The sequence below is a fragment of the Bos indicus genome, chromosome 7 (assembly GCF_029378745.1).
Source record: "Bos indicus isolate NIAB-ARS_2022 breed Sahiwal x Tharparkar chromosome 7, NIAB-ARS_B.indTharparkar_mat_pri_1.0, whole genome shotgun sequence".
Lineage (NCBI taxonomy): Eukaryota > Metazoa > Chordata > Mammalia > Artiodactyla > Bovidae > Bos > Bos indicus.
Genome location: NC_091766.1, coordinates 3,667,381 through 3,686,239, shown reverse-complemented (window position 1 = coordinate 3,686,239; position 18,859 = coordinate 3,667,381). Strand labels below are relative to the sequence as shown.

Sequence of the window (18,859 nt, the reverse complement as noted above, 5' to 3'; positions counted from 1 at the left end):
CCTGGTGGTCCAGTGGTTAAGAATCTGTCTTGCAATGCAGATCCAGATCTGGGTTTGATCCAGATCTCACATGCCTCGGGAAAAGCACATAGCAACCACCGGGCCGATGTGCTCTAGAGCCTGTGCCCCACAACTAGAGATCCCCCACGCACTGCAACTAGAGAAAAGCTGGCATGCCACAATGGAGAGCTCATGAGAGGCAATGAAGACCCAGCACAGCCAAAAAAACAAAATAACACCCACCCAAATCCCAGGCACAGGTCAAAGACAGGGAGAGTCAAGGGAGGTTTTTGTTTCTTTGCGTGTTTTTAAAGACGGGAGACACTAGCACATGTTTATATGCCCAAAAGCCAGTCTAGGGAGGGGATTTGGCAACACAAGAGAGACAGTGAGGATAACAGTAATCTCCAGGGTGTATATATATGTGAGAAGTCAGCATACAAATTTGATTGTTTGTAGCTAGGCTTCAACAGTACATGAACTGAGAAATTCCAGATGTACAAGCTGGATTTAGAAAAGGCAGAGGAACCAGAGATCAAATTGCCAACATTCATTGGATCATAGAAAAAGAAACAGAATTCTAGAAAAACATTTACTTCTGCTTCATTGACTACACTAAAGCTTTTGACTGTGTGGGTCACAAAAAACTGGAAAATTCCTTAAGAGGTGGAAATACCAGACCACCTTACTTGCCTCCTGTGAAACCTGGATGCAGGTCAAGAAGCAATGGTTAGAACCAGACATGGAACAAAAGACTGGCTTAAAATTGGGAAAGGAGTACATCAAGCCTGTATATTGTCACCCTGATTATTTAACTTACGTGTAGAGTACATCATGCGAAATGCCCAGCTGGATGAGCCACAAGCTGGAATCAAGATTGCCAATCTGAAGAGGAGAAGCAGATGGGAGAAATATCAATAACTTCAGATATGCAGATGATACCACCCTTATGGCAGAAAGCAAAGAGGAACTAAAGGGCCTCTTGATGAAGGTGAAAGAGGAGAATGAAAAAGCTGGCTGAAAACAACATTCAGAAAACTAAGATCATGGCATCCAGTCCCATCACTTTATGGCAAATAGATGGGGAAACAGTGACAGACTTTATTTTTGGGGCTGCAAAATCACTGCAGATTGTGACTGCAGCCATGGAATTAAAAGATGCTTGCTCCTTGGAAGAAAAACTACGACAAATCTAGGCAGCATATTAAAAAGCAGAGACATTACTTTGCTGACAAATGTCCATATAGTCAAAGCTATGGTTTTTCCAGTGGTCATGTATGGATGTGAGAGTTGGACCTTAAAGAAGGCTGTGCACCAAAGAATTGATGCTTTTGAACTGTGGTGTTGGAGAAGACTCTTGAGAATCCCTTGGACTACAAGATCAAACCAGTCAATCCTAAGGGAACTCAATCCTGAATATTCATTGGAAGGACTGATGTTGAAGCTGAAGCTCCAATACTTTAGCCACCTGATGCGAAGAGTCTACTCATTGGAAAAGACCCTGATGCTGGGAAAGACTGAAGGCAGGAGAAGGGGACAACAGAGGATGAGATGGCTGGATGGCATCACCTCCTACTCAATGGACATGAGTTTGAGCAAGCCCCGGGAGATAGTAAAGGATAGAGAAGCCTGGCATGCTGAAGTAAATGGTATCACAAAGAGTTGGACACGACTGAGCGACTGAATAACAACAAAAAGCTATTATTTTAATATTTACTGCTGCTTTAAATGTTTAAAAGCATTATGACACCTATAATGCTGTCATCCAAGCATCCCTTATTAAAAGATGCTGCCAAGGACACATAATGTACCTGAAAACCAGTAACTTCATCATGGAAGCCAAATGTGATTAACACCATGAGAAAGGTCAAACATCTGCACAACTCACTATAATGTTGATCCAAGGGAGCATGCCCTCATTTTCAAATGCTTTCCAAATTCACCACGTGCCCCTGCGGGATGCCTTTCAAAAGGTTAGGGTTGGGGTGCAGAACTAAGATACACATCTCTGAAGCCAAATATGAGAAGGTTAATGGGCGATGAGATTTGGCGTTCTGTAAAGCTGAACGCAAATGTTAGTCTTTCTTACACAGTGTACAGTGGTTGATCACATAGGATATTATGCCAAAATGGTTTCCTTCCATAGAAGCAGTTATTATCATCACAAAAATGGACTCTGGTTAGAGCTTGTTATCCTCTGTGATGTAATTCTAAATATCCAAGGGAAGAGGAAAGAGAATAAAGTTGGCTGCTTTGCTTCTCAAAGGGGATTCTAGGGAAGTGTATTCCCAGGTCAGTTTCCTGCTTATAAAACATCTTACTTAAGATACAGTACAGTGCTCGCTTCGGCAGCACATGGACTAAAATTGGAACGATACAGAGAAGATTAGCATGGCCCCTGTGCAAGGATGACACGCAAATTCATGAAGCATTCCATATTTTTTTAAAAAAAAGATACAGTATAAAGGCACCTTTGAATGAACACAAAGTGATTTCACAGAATGTTTTTTGTGGTTTATTATGAACAGTCTCACCTTATACAAATGTCTCATCTTCCAGCATGTTCCTGGCCTAGAGGTGATCAGCTGACAGCAAACCATTAATGATCTCATAAAGTATGACAGACCAGGGAGTTCACGGCGTCACCAGAAAGGATGGATTATTTTCTGCGATGGACACACCCTGAGGTGACCCCCACTGAGTGGGATCTTCTCTCCTTGAGTTTGGGCAGATTCTGTGACTTGCAGGGCAGCAACGGCGATGATATAGTCTTGCCTGCGGTTATGTTACATTATGTTATGACTCCAGTTTAGTAGACTGGGGGATGCAACCTGCCGTCCCTGAAGCCAGCTGCTATGTTGTGAGAGGGCCGTAACGCGGAACTCTAGGGAGTCTCTTAGAGTTGAGAGCAGACCCCATCTGACAGCTGGCAAGAAAATAAGAACGTCCATCCTATAACTGCAAGGAACAGTTCTGACAACAACCCTATGAGACTGGAAGAGGACCCAGAGCTTCAGATAGGAACACAGACCAGCTAACACCTTGCCTGATGCCTTGTGAGACCCTGAGCAGACGACCCAGCTCATATGTGCCCAGATTCCTGCCCATGGAAACTGAGATCACAAAGGTATGTCGTTTTAAGCCATCAGTTTTGTGGTAACTTGTTACATAGCAACAGATAACTGGCCAGATAGCAAGGCGCTGAATGGGGACTGCAGGCAGAAGAACAAGGTCTGTGTTGGCACCTCTAGCGAGCACAGGACATGTTCTGCCCAACCAAGTATCTGCATTAAAACAAAACAAAATGTTAATATTTATGAAGAAGTAAAGTTCCAATGAATGAGAAATGATAAATCCTTTAAATAAAGAAACTTCTGAGGATAAACTAAATTAAAAAACAAATCTGTGAATATCCTTTTAAAACCAACCTGCAACAAAACTATTATCACATAGAACCATGCCAGAAAATGAAGCATTCAGCTTTACCACCCTCCAACCCCACTTATTCAATATTTACAGGACAGACATGAGGCACTTCTATATAGTGGTCACTGTATAAGGAGAGAGGACTGTGGCGATGAATAGAGCATCAGTCACATCCTGGCTTCTACCAACAGCAAACTACAGCCTCTAATGTTAGCTATTACTTACTTTTCCAAATTATGGAATGACCTGCCTTCCTGAACAAAGTATTGTTTCATTTATTTTTGGGATAGTTGTTTACTAATTTTTTATTAAAGTATAGTTGACTTACAATGCTACATTAGTTTTGGGTGTGTGTGCGTGCTAAATCACTTCAGTGGTATGCAGCTCTTTATGACCCTATGAACTGTAGCCCGAAGGCTCCTCTGTCCATGGGATTCTCCAGGCAAGAATACTGTAGTGGGTTGCCATTCCCTTCTCCAGGCGATCTTCCTGACCCAGGGATCAAACCCAGGTCCCCTGGGGCTCCTGCTTTGCAGCCGGATTCTTTACCACTGAGCCACTAGGAAGCCCAGACTGGGGTGTACACCACAGTAATTCAATATTTTTATAGCTTATACTCAAAACAAAGTTACTATAAAATATTGTCTATATTCCCTGTGCTGTGCATAACATTCCTCAGTTCAGTTCAGTTCAGTTCAGTCGCTCAGTTGTGTCCAACTCTGCAACCCCATGAATCGCAGCACGCCAGGCCTCCCTGTCCATCACCAGCTCCCAGAGTTCATCCTAACCCATGTCCATTGAGTCGGTGATGCCATCCAGCCATCTCATCCTCTGTTGTCCCCTTCTCCTCCTGCCCCCAATCCCTCCCAGCATCAGAGTCTTTTCCAATGAGTCAACTCTTCGCATGAGGTGGCCAAAGTACTGGAGTTTCAGCTTTAGTATCATTCCTTCTAACGAACACCCAGGACTGATCTCCTTTAGAATGGACTGGTTGGATCTCCTTGCAGTCCATGGGACTCTCAAGAGTCTTCTCCAACACCACAGTTCAAAAGCATCAATTCTTCGGCGCTCAGCTTTCTTTACAGTCCAACTCTCACATCCATACATGACCACTGGAAAAACCATAGCGTTGACTAGATGGAGCTTTGTTGGCAAAGTAATGTCTCTGCTTTTGAATATGCTATCTAGGTTGGTCATAACTTTCTTTCCAAGGAGCAAGCGTCTTTTAATTTCATGGCTGCAGTCACCATCTGCAGTGATTTTGGAGCCCCCCAAAATAAAATCTGACACTGTGTCCACTGTTTCCCCATCTATTTCCCATGAAGTGATGGGACCAGATGCCATGATCTTCATTTTCTGAATGTTGAGCTTTAAGCCAACTTTTTCACTCTCCTCTTTCACTTTCATCAAGAGGCTTTTCAGTTCCTCTTCACTTTCTGCCATAACGGTGGTGTCATCTGCGTATCTGAGGTTATTGATATTTCTCCCAGCAATCTTGATTCCAGCTTGTGCTTCTTCCAGCCCAGCGTTTCTCATGATGTACTCTGCATATAAGTTAAATAAGCGGGGTGACAATATACAGCCTTGACGAACTCCTTTTCCTATTTGGAACCAGTCTGTTGTTCCATGTCCAGTTCTAACTGATGCTTCCTGACCTGCATACAGGTTTCTATAACTTACTTGTTTCACAGCTTCTAGTTTGCACCTTTTCACCCCCTTCACCCATTTAGCCTCCCTGCCCTCTCCCCTCTGGTAACCACCAGTTTGTTCTCCGTGGGTCTGTTCCTGTTCTGTTTGTTCACTTGCTTTATTATTTAGATTCCACGTATAAGTGAAAACACAATGTATCTTTTTCTCTCTTATTTCCTGAACAAGGTCTCATTTTAAATTATTGAGAAATTTGACTTAGAGATACATCCAGAGATCTTATCCCTTAGAATAGGATACTTCTTGAAAAAACTTCCCTGAGAACAACAATGATCGAATACCTCAACAAAAGACGGAATCACATCCCCTTAATTATTTTCGTTTCTGAAGAACTGTTTTAGCTGACAGCTCCAGCTGTCTCCTGGAGACAGACCGAGGTGAAGAACAACAATTAGAAGACATGGTCCCTACCCTGAGGAAATAAAATCTTGATGGAAAACCTAGAAACTCACAGAGGGTGCTGAGCTCCAGAAGCGAATGCAGTCCAGGAGGCAGATGCCCCTGGCATTTTAAAATAAACTTCTTAGTAAACTAGGAAGAATCAGACTATAGTAGGTGCCATCAATCATTTGTACAGTCATTCAAAAAACAAAGGTATACTCAATGAAACAAAAAAAGCTAAGTAAATAGGAGTTGAGACTATGTCCTGATACCCAAGTTCAACCATGGAAATCATTACAGCAGTTTTAGCAAAATGAAGCCTTGTATCAGGAGCTAACTTTGGCACCAGGAAACAAGGAAAAGTATTCAATACAACACAAGAAAAACTCTGTAGGACTTGAATGAAAGAGCAACCTTTATGTAGAGTAAGTTTAAGATTGCATAAAGCTCATTTCAATGTTCTTATTTCCTAATTTACACGTGGACTGGTCACGATTGACACGGCCCTGAAATTTCTTACTGAAAACCATGGAGAGATGAGAATCTCTCTGGGCACAAGATGAAATGGCTACTCACTATCTGGTCAACCCCTCAGCAAAGTGTTTGAGGCTCCTCACCAGCATCTCTCTGACCTGCTCCCTCCACTGGTCTTGAGAGTGAAAAGTGAAAGTGAAAGTTGCTCAGTCACATCCGACTCTTTGCAGCCCCATGGACTCTACAGTCCACGGAATTCTCCTGGCCAGAATACTGGAGTGGGTAGCCGTTCCCTTCTCCAGGGGTCTTGGGGAAGTCCTACCTTTCTGTCAAGTCCAAGACTCCAATGGCTTGGCCTATCCCAGCCTGGATTCATTACTCCCTCCTCTATTCTATTGACAGAGCTTACCAAGTCTGGCCTGGGCATGATGAAGGCCTCAACTTACACATTTCAGGAAGTCCAGGCCAGCACCACGCTTGGCACAATAACTGAGCAAAGATTTGTTGAATTTTACTGAAGGAAAGGCAGAGACGTCAAACTAATAGAGGAGAAATGAAAAGTGGCAGAGCTCCGACAGCTCTAGGCTGAAGTAGGGCAAGTGGAGAATCAAAAACTAGGGTGAGGACTGTGGCTTCCACGGCCAAAGAAGAGAGAGAAGCCAAAGGCACACAGGGCTCGGTTGGGAGCCCCTCCTTCCTGGTCTCTGTTACAGGGCTGAGCTCCTGGACACTCATCCGCTCTAGGTATGAAGAGAACATATTAAGGAGTTTAATAACGCTGCATGATGAGAGAGACAATCAGAGAGGATGATGGCCAGAACACACCACATTTGGAGAATTCCCTAGAGGTCCAGTGGTTAGGACATTGGCGCTTTCACTGCTGGGGCCTGGGTTCAACCCCTGGTTGGGGAACTAAGATCTTGCAAGCCTCATGACATGGCCAAAGTGAGGGGGTGGGGAAACACTACACTTGGGCAGGAGAAAGTGATAAAGAAGAAAGTTGCTTTAAGAAGAACTAAGAGCAAGAGTCCTTAAACCACTGGAAGGCTCAATCTGCAAGAGAAATGAGTGTCTTAAGACATTTCTGAAGAATGGATGGTAGAGAAGAGCCAATGACTACTCAACTTTCTTCTGATCCAGGACCAACACCTTAGAAAGGCTGGAGTACTTCAAGAAGTACTTATACAAGGAACAGAATAAACTTCATGCTCATTCCTTGCTTGGTGCTTGGCAAGGAATTCATGGTTGACTGGACAGCAGAGAAGACAGGCAGTCACCCCACTGAGTCCCCTCCTTGAAGGCTGTGCCCTCCACTCAGGTCTGATAGAACCACATGTTCCATGCCTTCCTTGCACTCATGCCTGCCCCAGCCTGGAATACTGTTGCCTCCTTGGCCTAGGCAAAGCCTCTCATCCAGGCCACAGTCATCTCCTCGGGGGATGCTTCTGACACCCAGCCTGACTTCAGCTGGACTCTGGTGTCCCAGGTGCACATTCCATGGGCTCTCTTCTTGCTGACAGGTAGTCTCTCTTGCCCTGGCTGATCAACTCCTCATCACCCTCTCTCTAGTCGCCCCTGCACTGCATTCTGCAGTGTCTACCTCTCCTGAACTGTGAACCTTTGGGACTCACTGCTGTATCCCTGGAACCTGGCACAAAAGGAAAGGTTACTGAGCAGTTGAGGTTAAATGCTTAAGAATGAACTTTAAAAAACAGCCTCTGATGCTCCAGTCCAGCTTTCTAATCTTCCATAGTACTGGATCCGCTCCAAGCTGCTCTGAGTGATGTCATGCTCTAGGGAGCCCGTGGGGCACTGGGAGAAGCAGGGAGCACAGCAGGTCAGCACCAGAGTTCAAGAGAATAAGGCCAAATCTCCAACCACCCACACCCTAGTCATCTGACCTCAGGCAAGTTCTTACTCAGGTCCAGTTCCTCTTCTAGAAGCTCAGTGAAACCACCCACTTCCTAGGGTTTTTGGGAGATTTAAATGAGAGACAGAAATTATGGCTGTCGTCATCATCATCAACCACTGTATTCTGAAAGAGGTGCTCAGTGCTGTGCTACGCTTAGTCACTCAGGCGTGTCCGACTCTTTGCAACCCTAGGGACTATAGTCCACCAGGCTGCTCTGTCCATGGGATTCTCCGGGCAAGAATACTGGAGTAGGTTGCCATGCCCTCCTCCAGGGGATCTTCCCAACCCAGGGATAGAATCCAGGTCTCCTGCCTTGCAGGTGGATTCTTTACTGTCTGAGTCACCAGGAAAGTCACACTTTCACTTAAATGACCGAAACCTGCTCATTTATGAAACTTTTCTGAATCACTCACATATTGCTTTACTTACTGATAAAACCACTTCAAAAGGGATTTTGCTGTGATCCTAGATAGCTTCAGGAAATCATTTTAAAACCAGCAAAGTCCAACTCTTGGGAAAAGTACACCAAGGGCAGCAAGACTTTCCCTTGGCACTAGACCAAGTCAAGCTCAGTGCGGTAAGCTAGGAGCAGAGCTAAAGCCTGCAAGCAGGCTAAGGGCACAGACTGCCAGGCACCAAGGTGACCTGCATTTACAGAACCTCCTTAAGGGTGGTGAAACAGAAAACTTTAGCGCTGAAATTTTACTTCCCGGGTTTGGACTAATAGATCCTCTCTTGCTAATGCTATCTGGCTTTAGGAAATTACGAACCATAAATTCCTCTTCTGACTCCTTGCATTCTTTGACGGGTGTGCTGAAAGGCTGAATGCTCTCTGATATGCACTAACATGCTTACTTCTAATGGTCTGTGTTCCCATATTTAGTATCCCAGAGGTACCGAGACAAGAGCCACACCATTCATTTGACAGCACATGCCTCGCCATTTGAGTAAGTTCTAAGTATAGTCAAATTTATGTCATCACCATCTTTTAATATTCAGAACTTAATCCATATTATAAGTAAAATCTGCAGAAATACTGGAGGAATTAAGCAAGTCTTACAAATTTTGACCAGTAGAAAATATCTTACAAGTCATAGAAGTAAAAATCAAATTAAAAATTGTTTCTTCCTAAGGAAAGCTATGAAGGTCCTAATTGAAGTGTCCGTTACGTTGCCTAAAAGCCAACCTCTAAATATAACCTTTTTAGTTTCAGGTACACCACTCCATAGGCCGTTTAGCTAGCTCCTGACACATGTATAATAGTGATTTTTTTTTAATCATATAATCTCATCTGTTGCATTGTAATCCCTTTTAAAATTTTCATTTATTAATGAATTTCTTATTTGGCTGCATCAGGTCTTAATTGCAGCATGCAGGGTCTTTTAGTTGTGGCATGTGGGATCTAGTTCCCCAGCCAGGGATTGAACCCAGGACCCCTGCATTGGGAGCACAGACTCTTAGCCACTGGATCACTAGGAGTCCCTCTTTGTCATATTTCATTTGTTATATTTAAAGCTTTTTTGCCCTAAAAACCTGAGTACCATTCCTCACTGGTCATTTGCTATTATACTCAAATTCTACAAACTAACACAAATTTGAGCTGTGGTTTTATAGACTGCTGTTGCTGCTAAGTCGCTTCAGTTGTGTCCGACTCTGTGCGACCCCATGGACTGCAGCCTACCAGGCTTCTCCATCCATGGGATTCTCCAGGCAAGAACACTGGAGTGGGTTGCCATTTCCTATGTACAGGAAATATTAGAAACAACGCCTGGAGCCTCTAAAACCTGATTTCCTTGGACTGGAAATTAAACAGACCCTGAAACAACAGGGCCCCAGCCCCCAGATCAAAAGTATCATCTAGCGGGGAAAACATCAACTATTTTCTGATTTTTATTTGGTTCATTTCTAATTTTCTTTCTATATTAAGTAGGCAAAACAATGCTAATATGTGACTCTGGTGGTTAATTTTAAATTCCTTATGCCCACACACAATTTGGGCTCAAAAAATAATTTCCATTTGTCAGATTAACCATCTACTCAAGGAGATCAAACCAGTCAATCCTGAAGGAAATCAACCCTGAATATTCATTGGAAGGACTGTTGCTGAAGCTGAAGCTCCAAACTTCAGTCACCTGATGTGAAGACCCAACTCATTGGAAAAGACCCTGATGCTGGGAAAGATGAAGGCAGGAAAAGGGGATGACAGAGGATGAGATGGTTGGATGGCATCACTGACTCAATGGCTGTGAATTTGAGCAAGCTCTGGGAGATGGTGAAGGACAGAGAAGCCTGGGATGCTGCAGTCCATGGGGTCGCAAACAGTCGGACACTACTTATCGAATGAACAACAAAACAAGGTAAAATGATCCATGAAAACTGAAGTAAGTGACACACTCTCATCCCTACTCTTTTTTTTTTTTCATTCCTACTCTTGAGAGTCCAACCTCTCCAAGGGTGGTCAGGGATCAGCACCCTTGGGAGATGGTTAGAAATGTGGACTCTTTGGCCCCACTGGGACCTGGCACATCAGAATCTGCAACGCAACAGGATTTCTGCAGAGATCTGCTGCAGGTGCAGCTGAGAGACGCATTGCTCTAAAGCACAGTTGTCTGGAAATTTCTGCAGTGATGGAAACGTTTTTTACCTTCATTAATATAATAGCTATTAGCCACATGTGGCTACTGAGTACTTGAGATATAGCTAGTGTGACTGAAGAACTGAATGTTTAATTCTATTTACTTTTAATGCATTTTATTATTTCTAATTATTATTATTTTTTTGCTGCTCTGCATGGCATGTGGGATCTTAGTTCCTCAACCAGGGACTGAATCTGTGCCCCTGAAATAGAAGTGCAGAGTCTTAACCACTGGGATGCAAAGGAAGTCCTCAATTTTAATGCATTTTAATTTAATTTATGGCAAGGGGCTACCACAATGGACAGTGTAGCGAGTACCTGCGTTTCCTTGCAAGCAAATGGTCAAGAAGTGACCACAGCAGCCAAATCTGCCAATCTGGCAGCACAATCCTTCTATCCTTCCAACATGCAAAATGACTTGAAGGCCAGTCCTCTTTAGCTGCTTCTCCCAGAACATCAGGCCTGAAGCTGGGCCTCTAGGGTGACACCGCTGACCATTCTACTTCCTTTTTTTTTTTTTTTTAAGGTCAGAAGTGGATATATTTAGATTCAGAGAGAAGTACACTCCACAGACAGAGTGCGGGCCATCACAGAGGGCAAGTGGCGAAATTTGGCGTGGTTAGTTTTTATAGACTACTTTTGCTCAGGTTCTTGACGTCTCATTGCAGAAAGAATTCAGTGAGAGACAAGTGATAGGTAAGAAGTAGGTTTATTTAGATTCAGAGAGAAGCACACTCTGCAGACAGAATGTGGGCCATCACAGAGGGCGAGTGTGGCCCCTTTTTATTAAATTTCCAAAACTCACCTGTCAGCTTTCCCAGGTCCAGAGTTTTCACCCTGACTTCTTAGGAATCTCACTACTAGACAAAAAGTAAGTCCACCAGCCTTTGATGACTGGCAGCTTTCAGACCCCAGGGCACCTGAAGCCTGAGGATTCTCAAAGGTGTGGTATACAAACACAGTGTTTGGGGCCATGGTAGTGGGGTGGGGGACCCAGAGATTGTACCAGACTTTCAAAGGGGCCCATGATTCAAACACTGGTTAAGAACTCTGGGAGGAAGGAAGAACTTTGGAGCCTGGCAGTCCTGACAAAAGAGGCTTCAACCTGAATCTGGCAATCTCATAAACCTTTCATAGAGGGTTTCAAAGGTATTCACAAAGGCATTCAAAGATATTCATAAAGGTATTCAAAGGAAGCACATGAAAAAACTACGTAAACTTCAAAATGTAAAATGTACTATTATAAAAAATAAGGCTATACGTGATAGAGCGATATACTCAGAAAATCTTTGGCAGATGAGAGAACATTTTCTGCCTTCCTGGTTCCATATAAGAAATGAATGAGGACATGGTCAGTGAAAGGTCCAAATCAGAACCTGTAAAACTCTCCAGGAAAACCTCAGGGTATCACCCAAGAAAGTCAGAAGATCATTCAGGGAAACTGGTTATCCCTCACACAGGAAGTCTCCAGCTGATGAGGGCTGAATTTCAACTAAGACGGTGCATTCCAAGGTCCCCGGTGTCCACCTACTATCTGTGTAGCCGGAAGGAAGAACAATACACAGTTCACTGTTCAAGACTCCATCAAGCTGAAGCCATAACGACAAAATGAATCACACACAGGCACATGGAGCTGCCTTCTTAATAACGTAGAAGGGTGTAAGAAAAACCCAGGTTTGAGGAGGACAGGTGTGCTTTCCTTCTTTAAACACATTCAATGGTGACAAAGTGGGCTTCCCTGGTGGCTCAGTGGTAAAGAACCCGCTTGGCAGTGCAGAAGAACTGGGTTTGATCTGGGGGTCAGGAAGATCCCCTGGAGAAGGAAATGTCAACCCATTCTAACATTTTTGCCTGGAAAATCCCACAACAGAGGAGCCCTGCAGGATACAGTCCATGGGCTGCAGAGTCAGGTATGACTTAGCAACTGAACACACACGCACGGACAAAGCCGGTTGAGAGGGCCTCAAATCTGAGATGAAAAATTCTTTCTTGCCAGCCAGTTGAGCTAAATGGACTCCAGGGGCTATGAAGGGGTTGGCAGGGCACAGAGAGAGCGCAGGGTCAAAATGACTCAGAAAGGTCTCACCCAGTTGGCCAATCAGGAAAACACAGTTTGCTCCCCTGCCCAGGTTGATAATCTACCTGGCTGCTGGGTTTACTATGAGGAATGAAGTTAAAGTGTTAGTCGCTCAGTCATGTCCGACTCTTTGCAACCCCATGGACTTCAACCCGCCAGGCTCTTCTGTCCACAGAATTCTCTAGGCAAGAATACTGGAGTCAGTAGCCATTCCTTTCAAGGAACAGGCCCACCCAAGCTGTGTTTCTCCGAAGTGGAGTAAGTGGCCTGCCCACTAGAGGACTAAAGACTGGTGTCTGGACTTGGGTGACTTTTAGGGCCCTGAACTCATCTAGAGGCTACGCAAGAAGCAGATCAGATGTGAAGCTCCCCAAAGTCTCAAAATAGAAACCCCAGCGCTCTTTCTACCGCAGAAAGAAAACAGGAATCAGCTACCTAACAGCTATGTGGTGGTAAAGCAAGTACCATACCCTCCCTTTTCAGTTTCTTAAGCTTCAAAGAAAAAGGACTCTCTGTGAGAACATCAAGTAGTGACTGCATTCCATTCTAAAGCCTACCTAAGGGAGTAGAGAATCGAGATTGACAAGAGAAAAGCAGCAGCCTCGGGGCTGTGCTGGGGTGCCACAAGCCTGAGGAAGGCCGTGTCTGAGCAGAGTTCAAGCTGCTTAAGCAGCTCCAGGCCTAGAACAGAAGGAACACAGGTAACTTGGCAAACAAGAAAACACTGCTTCTGTGGTTCCTGGGTGTGAAAAGCCCGTTTTCCCTTTTCCCTAGCTCCAACCAATCCTTTCAGAATCTAAGTGCCACAAAACTCGACTGAATACTAGGTGCCAGGTATTGTTCACAGCCCTGGGAATACCAAGGAAAGCACAACAATGCCCTTGCTCTCAGACTGGCTTAGCAGACAAGGCCTCACAGAAGGGCACCCTCTCCCGGCTCAGCTCTTTGTGCCAGGAATCACCTCTATTCAGCACACTGCTGTTATGATGACTGTTATAAGTCAGTCTCCCCCACCCCTTACTTCTGAATGAGCTTATTATAAGAGAACCTCTTAGCCATCCTGGTGTCTGTAGCACCTAGCACACTGCTCCAGGGGGTGGGGGTGGGGGTGGAAGTATGTATATGTGACACTCTTAACTTTCCAGATAGAGGCCTTGAAACTGGAAAGAATTGACATGTTATAAGAAGCAGAGGAAAGAAAGTTTGAAGAATGCCTGCCACATCCATCTTTTACTTGCCTTCTCTGTTTCTGGGGCTGCTGTTCACCTGGCTTTGTAATCTGTCCTCCCTAGAAGGTTCTAGGCACTGTACAATTCATACCTCCAGACCCTGGTCCCATCCCCAGGGACCCCAAACAGGTCCCATTCAACAAAACCTCACCTTCCAAAAAGTGCTTTGCTATTTTCTAATAATTCAAGCAGACCCCAAACACAATGGGCTGCCTTGTGAAGCACATTCTAACCAATCCTAGCTGGCTGACAAGTGGTAGGTGGAGGTGAGACATAAAAACCACTGATTTTCCCACTACACCTGAAATAAAACCCAGACTCCTTCCCGAGGCTTGTTATCCCCATGTGATCCTGGTTCCAGACTCTCTCCAATCTACTGGGGACTTTCAGTCCCTAGCTCTGCTTTCTTCCTGCCCTTTCCCACCCTGGGGCTTCTGAAGGTGCGGAGCCCTCTCCACCTGGCTTCCCACAGCTTTCCATCCCTTTACTTACAGTTTTTCTCACAACTTAGTTTTGTTATTATTTTCTCTCTCTCAAACCATTAGCTTGAGAACAGTGACTATGTCAGCACCCAGCTCTGTGCCCCACACATAGTATCTAACAAATATTCGCCAAATTAATTTAAAAAAGGGGGGGATCCTTTGTCTCCACTCAGCTTCCCCACTAACTTTTTTACTGGATCATTCCCAAATCAAATGACTGCTGCCGCTGCTGCTGCTAAGCCGCTTCAGTCGTGTCCGACTCTGTGCGACCCCACAGACGGCAGCCTATCAGGCTCCCCAATCCCTGGGATTCTCCAGGCAAGAACACTGGAGTGGGTTGCCATTTCCGTCTCCAAGGCATGAAAGTGAAAAGTGAAAGTGAAGTCGCTCAGTCATGTCCAACTCTTCGTGACCCCATGGACTGCAGCCTACCAGGCTCCTCCGTCCATGGGATTTTCCAGGCAAGAGTACTGGAGTGGGGTGCCATCGCCTTTCTCTTTATTCCCCAGTCTTATTTCCCACAACTCATTCTCCATTACCAGCCCCCCTAATTACCCATCTTCGTAAGTACCACCGATTTCATTCCGTTGTCCATTATTCACAAATCCTGTGTGTACCCACCTCTCAGCCCTTACACCCCTCATCTCCAAAACAATCATCTCCAAACCCCTCATCTCCAAAACAATTCCATAAACCTTGAAACCACCTTTCACCATAAACCTCTCCATCCACAAACTCTCCTTAAACTCATCCCTCTCACCTCAGGACGAGCTCTTAAAATCTATCACTCAACTGCTTAGCTCCATAAGCCCCCTTTCAATCCGTTCCATTTTAACCCCTCACGTCCCTTCGGCCTCAGAATCCGGCTTCAGTCCTCCTCAAGCCTCCCCCTCCCATGCGCCCTGCCCTCCCTCTCTCCGCCCAGAGACTCATAGCATCTCTCACCTTGCACCTTCCTCACCCCTCACGACCCCAGCTGCCCCGGTCCTGGCCCCTCGGCCCGCCCCCTTCAGAGAAGCGACTTTAGATGGCCCCCCGCCGAATCCGCGCCAGCACCTGGCCTGCGCCTCGTCCAGGCTCTGGTCGGTGATGGCCATGATCTGCTGCAGGACGTCGCCTGTGTTGGAGCCCGGTGGGGGCCCAGGCGGCGAGCGGCGCGGGGCAGGCGGTGGCGGCGCGGGGCGCGGCGGGCGCTGGGGAGCGTCCATGAGCTGCGGGTGCTCAACCAGGAGCTGGGGAGACTGGAGAGCTCGCGCGGACGTCGTAGCCAACTGCTGCCGTCCGTGCGCCCCGCGCGCGCACCCCGGAGCCCCGCCCCTCGCCTCTGCCTACGGCCAACCGCCGCCAGGCAGGCGATGGCGCCCCGCCCAGGGACACGCCCTACTATCGCCACCAGCCAACCATCGCCGCCCAAGCAGCCTCACCCCGCCCACAGATACGCCCCCACCAGCCCCTCTCAACGGCCTAGGACTCTTTTGGAGGTTGCTGAGCAACGGCGCTTTCCATTTTAACCCCCTCCCTCTTCCCTGCTGGCTCAGACCTTAAAGAATCCGCCTGCAATGCGGGAGACCTGGGTTCGATCCCTGGGTTGGGAAAATGCCCTGGAGTAGGAGAGGGCAATGGCACCCAACTCCAGTGCTTTTGCCTGGAAGATCCCATGGACGGAGGAGCCTAGTAGGCTACAGTCCATGGGGTCGCTAGAGTCGGACACGACTGAGCGACTTCACTTTCACTTTTCACTTTACTGCATTGGAGAAGGAAATGGCAACCCACTCCAGTGTTCTTGCCTGGCGAATCCCAGGGACGGGGAAGCCTGGTGGGCTGCCGTCTATAGGGTCACACAGAGTTGGACACGACTGAGGCGACTTAGCAGCAGGGCATAGCAACCCACTCCAGTATTCTTGCCTGGAGAATCCCATGGACAGAGGAACTGGCGGGGTACAGTTCATGGGATCGGACTGAGCGACTAAGCACACATTCTTCCAGCCGGAGAGGGCGACGCCGGTTTTGCTCTGCTTCGAGACTCCCACCTCTCACATCTCTGCCTTCCGCATTTTCTCAGAGCGACCGCTCCTGCTCAGAGCCAGAGCCCACCCCTCTCCCCTTTTCATAGGCTCCCATGTCTCAGAGCATCCCTCAGGAACCTATACATCTCAGATCCTAACTTCTCAGACACTCCACTCTTCCTTCAAGCCACCCTCTGTTTTCAAACCTTCCCTTGCCTTTCAGAACAGCATCAACACCCGCCCCCGCCCCCGCCCGCCCCCCCCCCCACACACACACAATCTCCAGAAATCCTGAGCCCCAGACCCCTGCTCAGTGAGCTAGTGCGTCCCTCAGCCTAGGTCCCATCAGGTAGGTCACTGGGGCTTCTAGCCTCCTGGCTCCCCCTGCTGCAGCTCTAGTGTTCCATGGGTGGCACAGGAGTATGTGGTGATGGTGGCTGGGAGGTTAAAACTGAGTGATTTTCTCAGTTGCACAAACCAATTCACCTTTCAAGATTCAGCTTAAGAGTGACCTTGCTTGTTTATTCATTCTTTCGCTCTACAGCATTCCGCTAGCACGGGAAGGATGCTTTCTGAGGACCTACCCTGTGATGCATCCCCAAATCAGAGTGAATCTTCACAGGCCTTTGTTTCTAGCTGTTAGGACTCCCACCATCGGAGGATTCTTGTGTGAGAGAAAAGAATTTATTATTGGACATAAATCACTTCTCCAAAGTCATGGGACCTCCTAGAGCCTGTTTGCTCTGGGGACAGATTTCTGACACAGGCTCAGAAAGGAACTTCAACTTCCGGGGAACATTTCAGAATCTTCTTCCCACTACTGTTGGAGAGGAAATGCAAACACCATCTAATGTGAAAACCACTACATGGTTTTCACATTAGGTGTGAAACAGAAGTTAACAGAAGTACTAGAACACGTGGGGACCATGGAAATGTCAGTGACTAGAGTGGGCAGTGACCACACGAAAGACCTGAAAAGTGGTCGGTAACTTTGGTGTCCTTCAGAGAATAGTGGTGGGGGGAGGGGGTTGAAAGCTATGAGTACCATCTGAGACAAAAAAAACCTGGTCACCTAGTAGACAGGAGAGAACCTACAGGGGAGGGAAAAACTGACGGCACAAGATCCCAAAGGAGACCAGAATTGTGTGGGTTAGAACCTGGAAGATGCTGATGCAACAGCAGCCCGCTCAGAGCACATGAAACAGAACTACCTTTGGAGACCACTGGGGGTGGTTCCCACCCCACAGGAATTGATCGACTGCCTCTGCATCTGGAACAAATACTCCTGTCCAACAGGCATGGAGCTCCATGGAGACAAGGACTGCGTACTCATCTGTGTGGTAGAAGGCGCTGGCCAAGGTCATCACTTCTGGCAACTCAGGGCCCAGGCTCAAGGAACCACACTGCCCACCTTGGACCCCGGGATACCTAGCACCCCAGTTTATTCTTGCCTCCTCACAGAGCTGTTGTGGGGCCGGGAGAGTTTCCCAAAGGGAAACCCAGCCCCATTCCATGTAGAAAGACCTACATGTTTTTGGTTCTTTGGCAATGCATGCTTTAGTAGTTTAAGAATTTGGTCTCTGATGGGAGGCCTGGGTTCAAATTCTGGGTAGGTATGGAAGCAGAGAATCCAGATTCTGGTTCACTCTGTGCCTAGCAGATTGCCTCTATGAGCATCTGAGAGGGGGTTCATCATGGGTCTGGCACATCTGAGACCATAGAGGGAAGTGGGCAAAGCCGGGCTGAGCTTGTGACCAATTCCAGACTTTATGGAAAACTGAAGCCCTTTCTACAGGGGCCTCTCTAGCCCCCTCGGTGTCCTTCTGAAGCTATGTGACCATGGGCCAAATCTCAATCTTTTTGGGCCACTGTCCCCATATGAAAAATATGTATAATACCTTTGCCACAAGAAGCAGATGGTAATTAAATAATGTACATAAAGTACCCTGATGCTGGGAAACAGAGGGCAGGAGGAGAAGAGGGGACAGAGGATGAAATGGTTGGATGGCATCACTGACTCAGTGGACATGAGTTGAGCAAGCTCTGGAAGTTGGTGATGGACAGGGAAGCCTTAACGTGTTGCAGTCCATGGGGTCGCAAAGAGTAAAGTACATATCTGTGTGCCAGGCACAGCAGAGGAGCTTGAGAAATGGCAACTTTAAAATCGTGCATGCTGGTCCATGGACCCCACAACCCCTAGCCCATCTATTATAGGTAGGTGATAGAGTGGGCAATGGGATAGACACATCTGACTATTAACAACTTGGACTCAGACCAAAGGGCAAGCAGCAGGCTTACACAGGCCAGGAACCACTCTGGGCTCCAGAGGATGGAGACAGGCAGGTGGCAAGATGGAGGCAGGGGAACAGGTGGAGGAGACAGAGGACAAAAGGAAAGAGACCAAGGGGGAATGAGAACAGGGCCGAGGAGATGCCATGTTGAAGGATTCCAGCTCAGTCTGAGCCAAGGTGGACAATTCTGGGACACAGGGACAGACAGACCAAGCTGACAACAGAAGAGGCTTTGGAGA

At 46.7% G+C, this 18,859-nt stretch overlaps 1 protein-coding gene and 1 non-coding gene across 7 annotated transcripts in view; one reads left to right on the top strand and one right to left on the bottom strand.

The window, feature by feature from the left end:
* PBX4 (PBX homeobox 4) overlaps positions 1 to 15,642 on the bottom strand; it is a 57,733-nt gene extending 42,091 nt beyond the window's left edge. For 2 of the 6 annotated variants that reach the window (XR_011567441.1, XM_019963769.2), the window contains exon 1: positions 15,380 to 15,639. Coding sequence is in view for 4 of the 6 variants with exons in the window: in XM_019963769.2 (XP_019819328.2) it covers positions 15,380 to 15,531 (152 nt within the window). In the remaining 2 variants the exon portion in view is untranslated. Of the gene's footprint in view, positions 1 to 820; positions 886 to 15,379 lie in introns of all 6 variants that reach the window. The other 4 variants (XM_070792436.1, XM_019963766.2, XM_019963768.2 and 1 more) reach the window with 4 other exon arrangements.
* Positions 2,337 to 2,443, top strand: LOC139184329 (U6 spliceosomal RNA). Its single transcript, XR_011567906.1, has one exon. It is a non-coding gene; the product is annotated as a U6 spliceosomal RNA (small nuclear RNA).
* Positions 15,643 to 18,859: the final 3,217 nt, after the last annotated feature.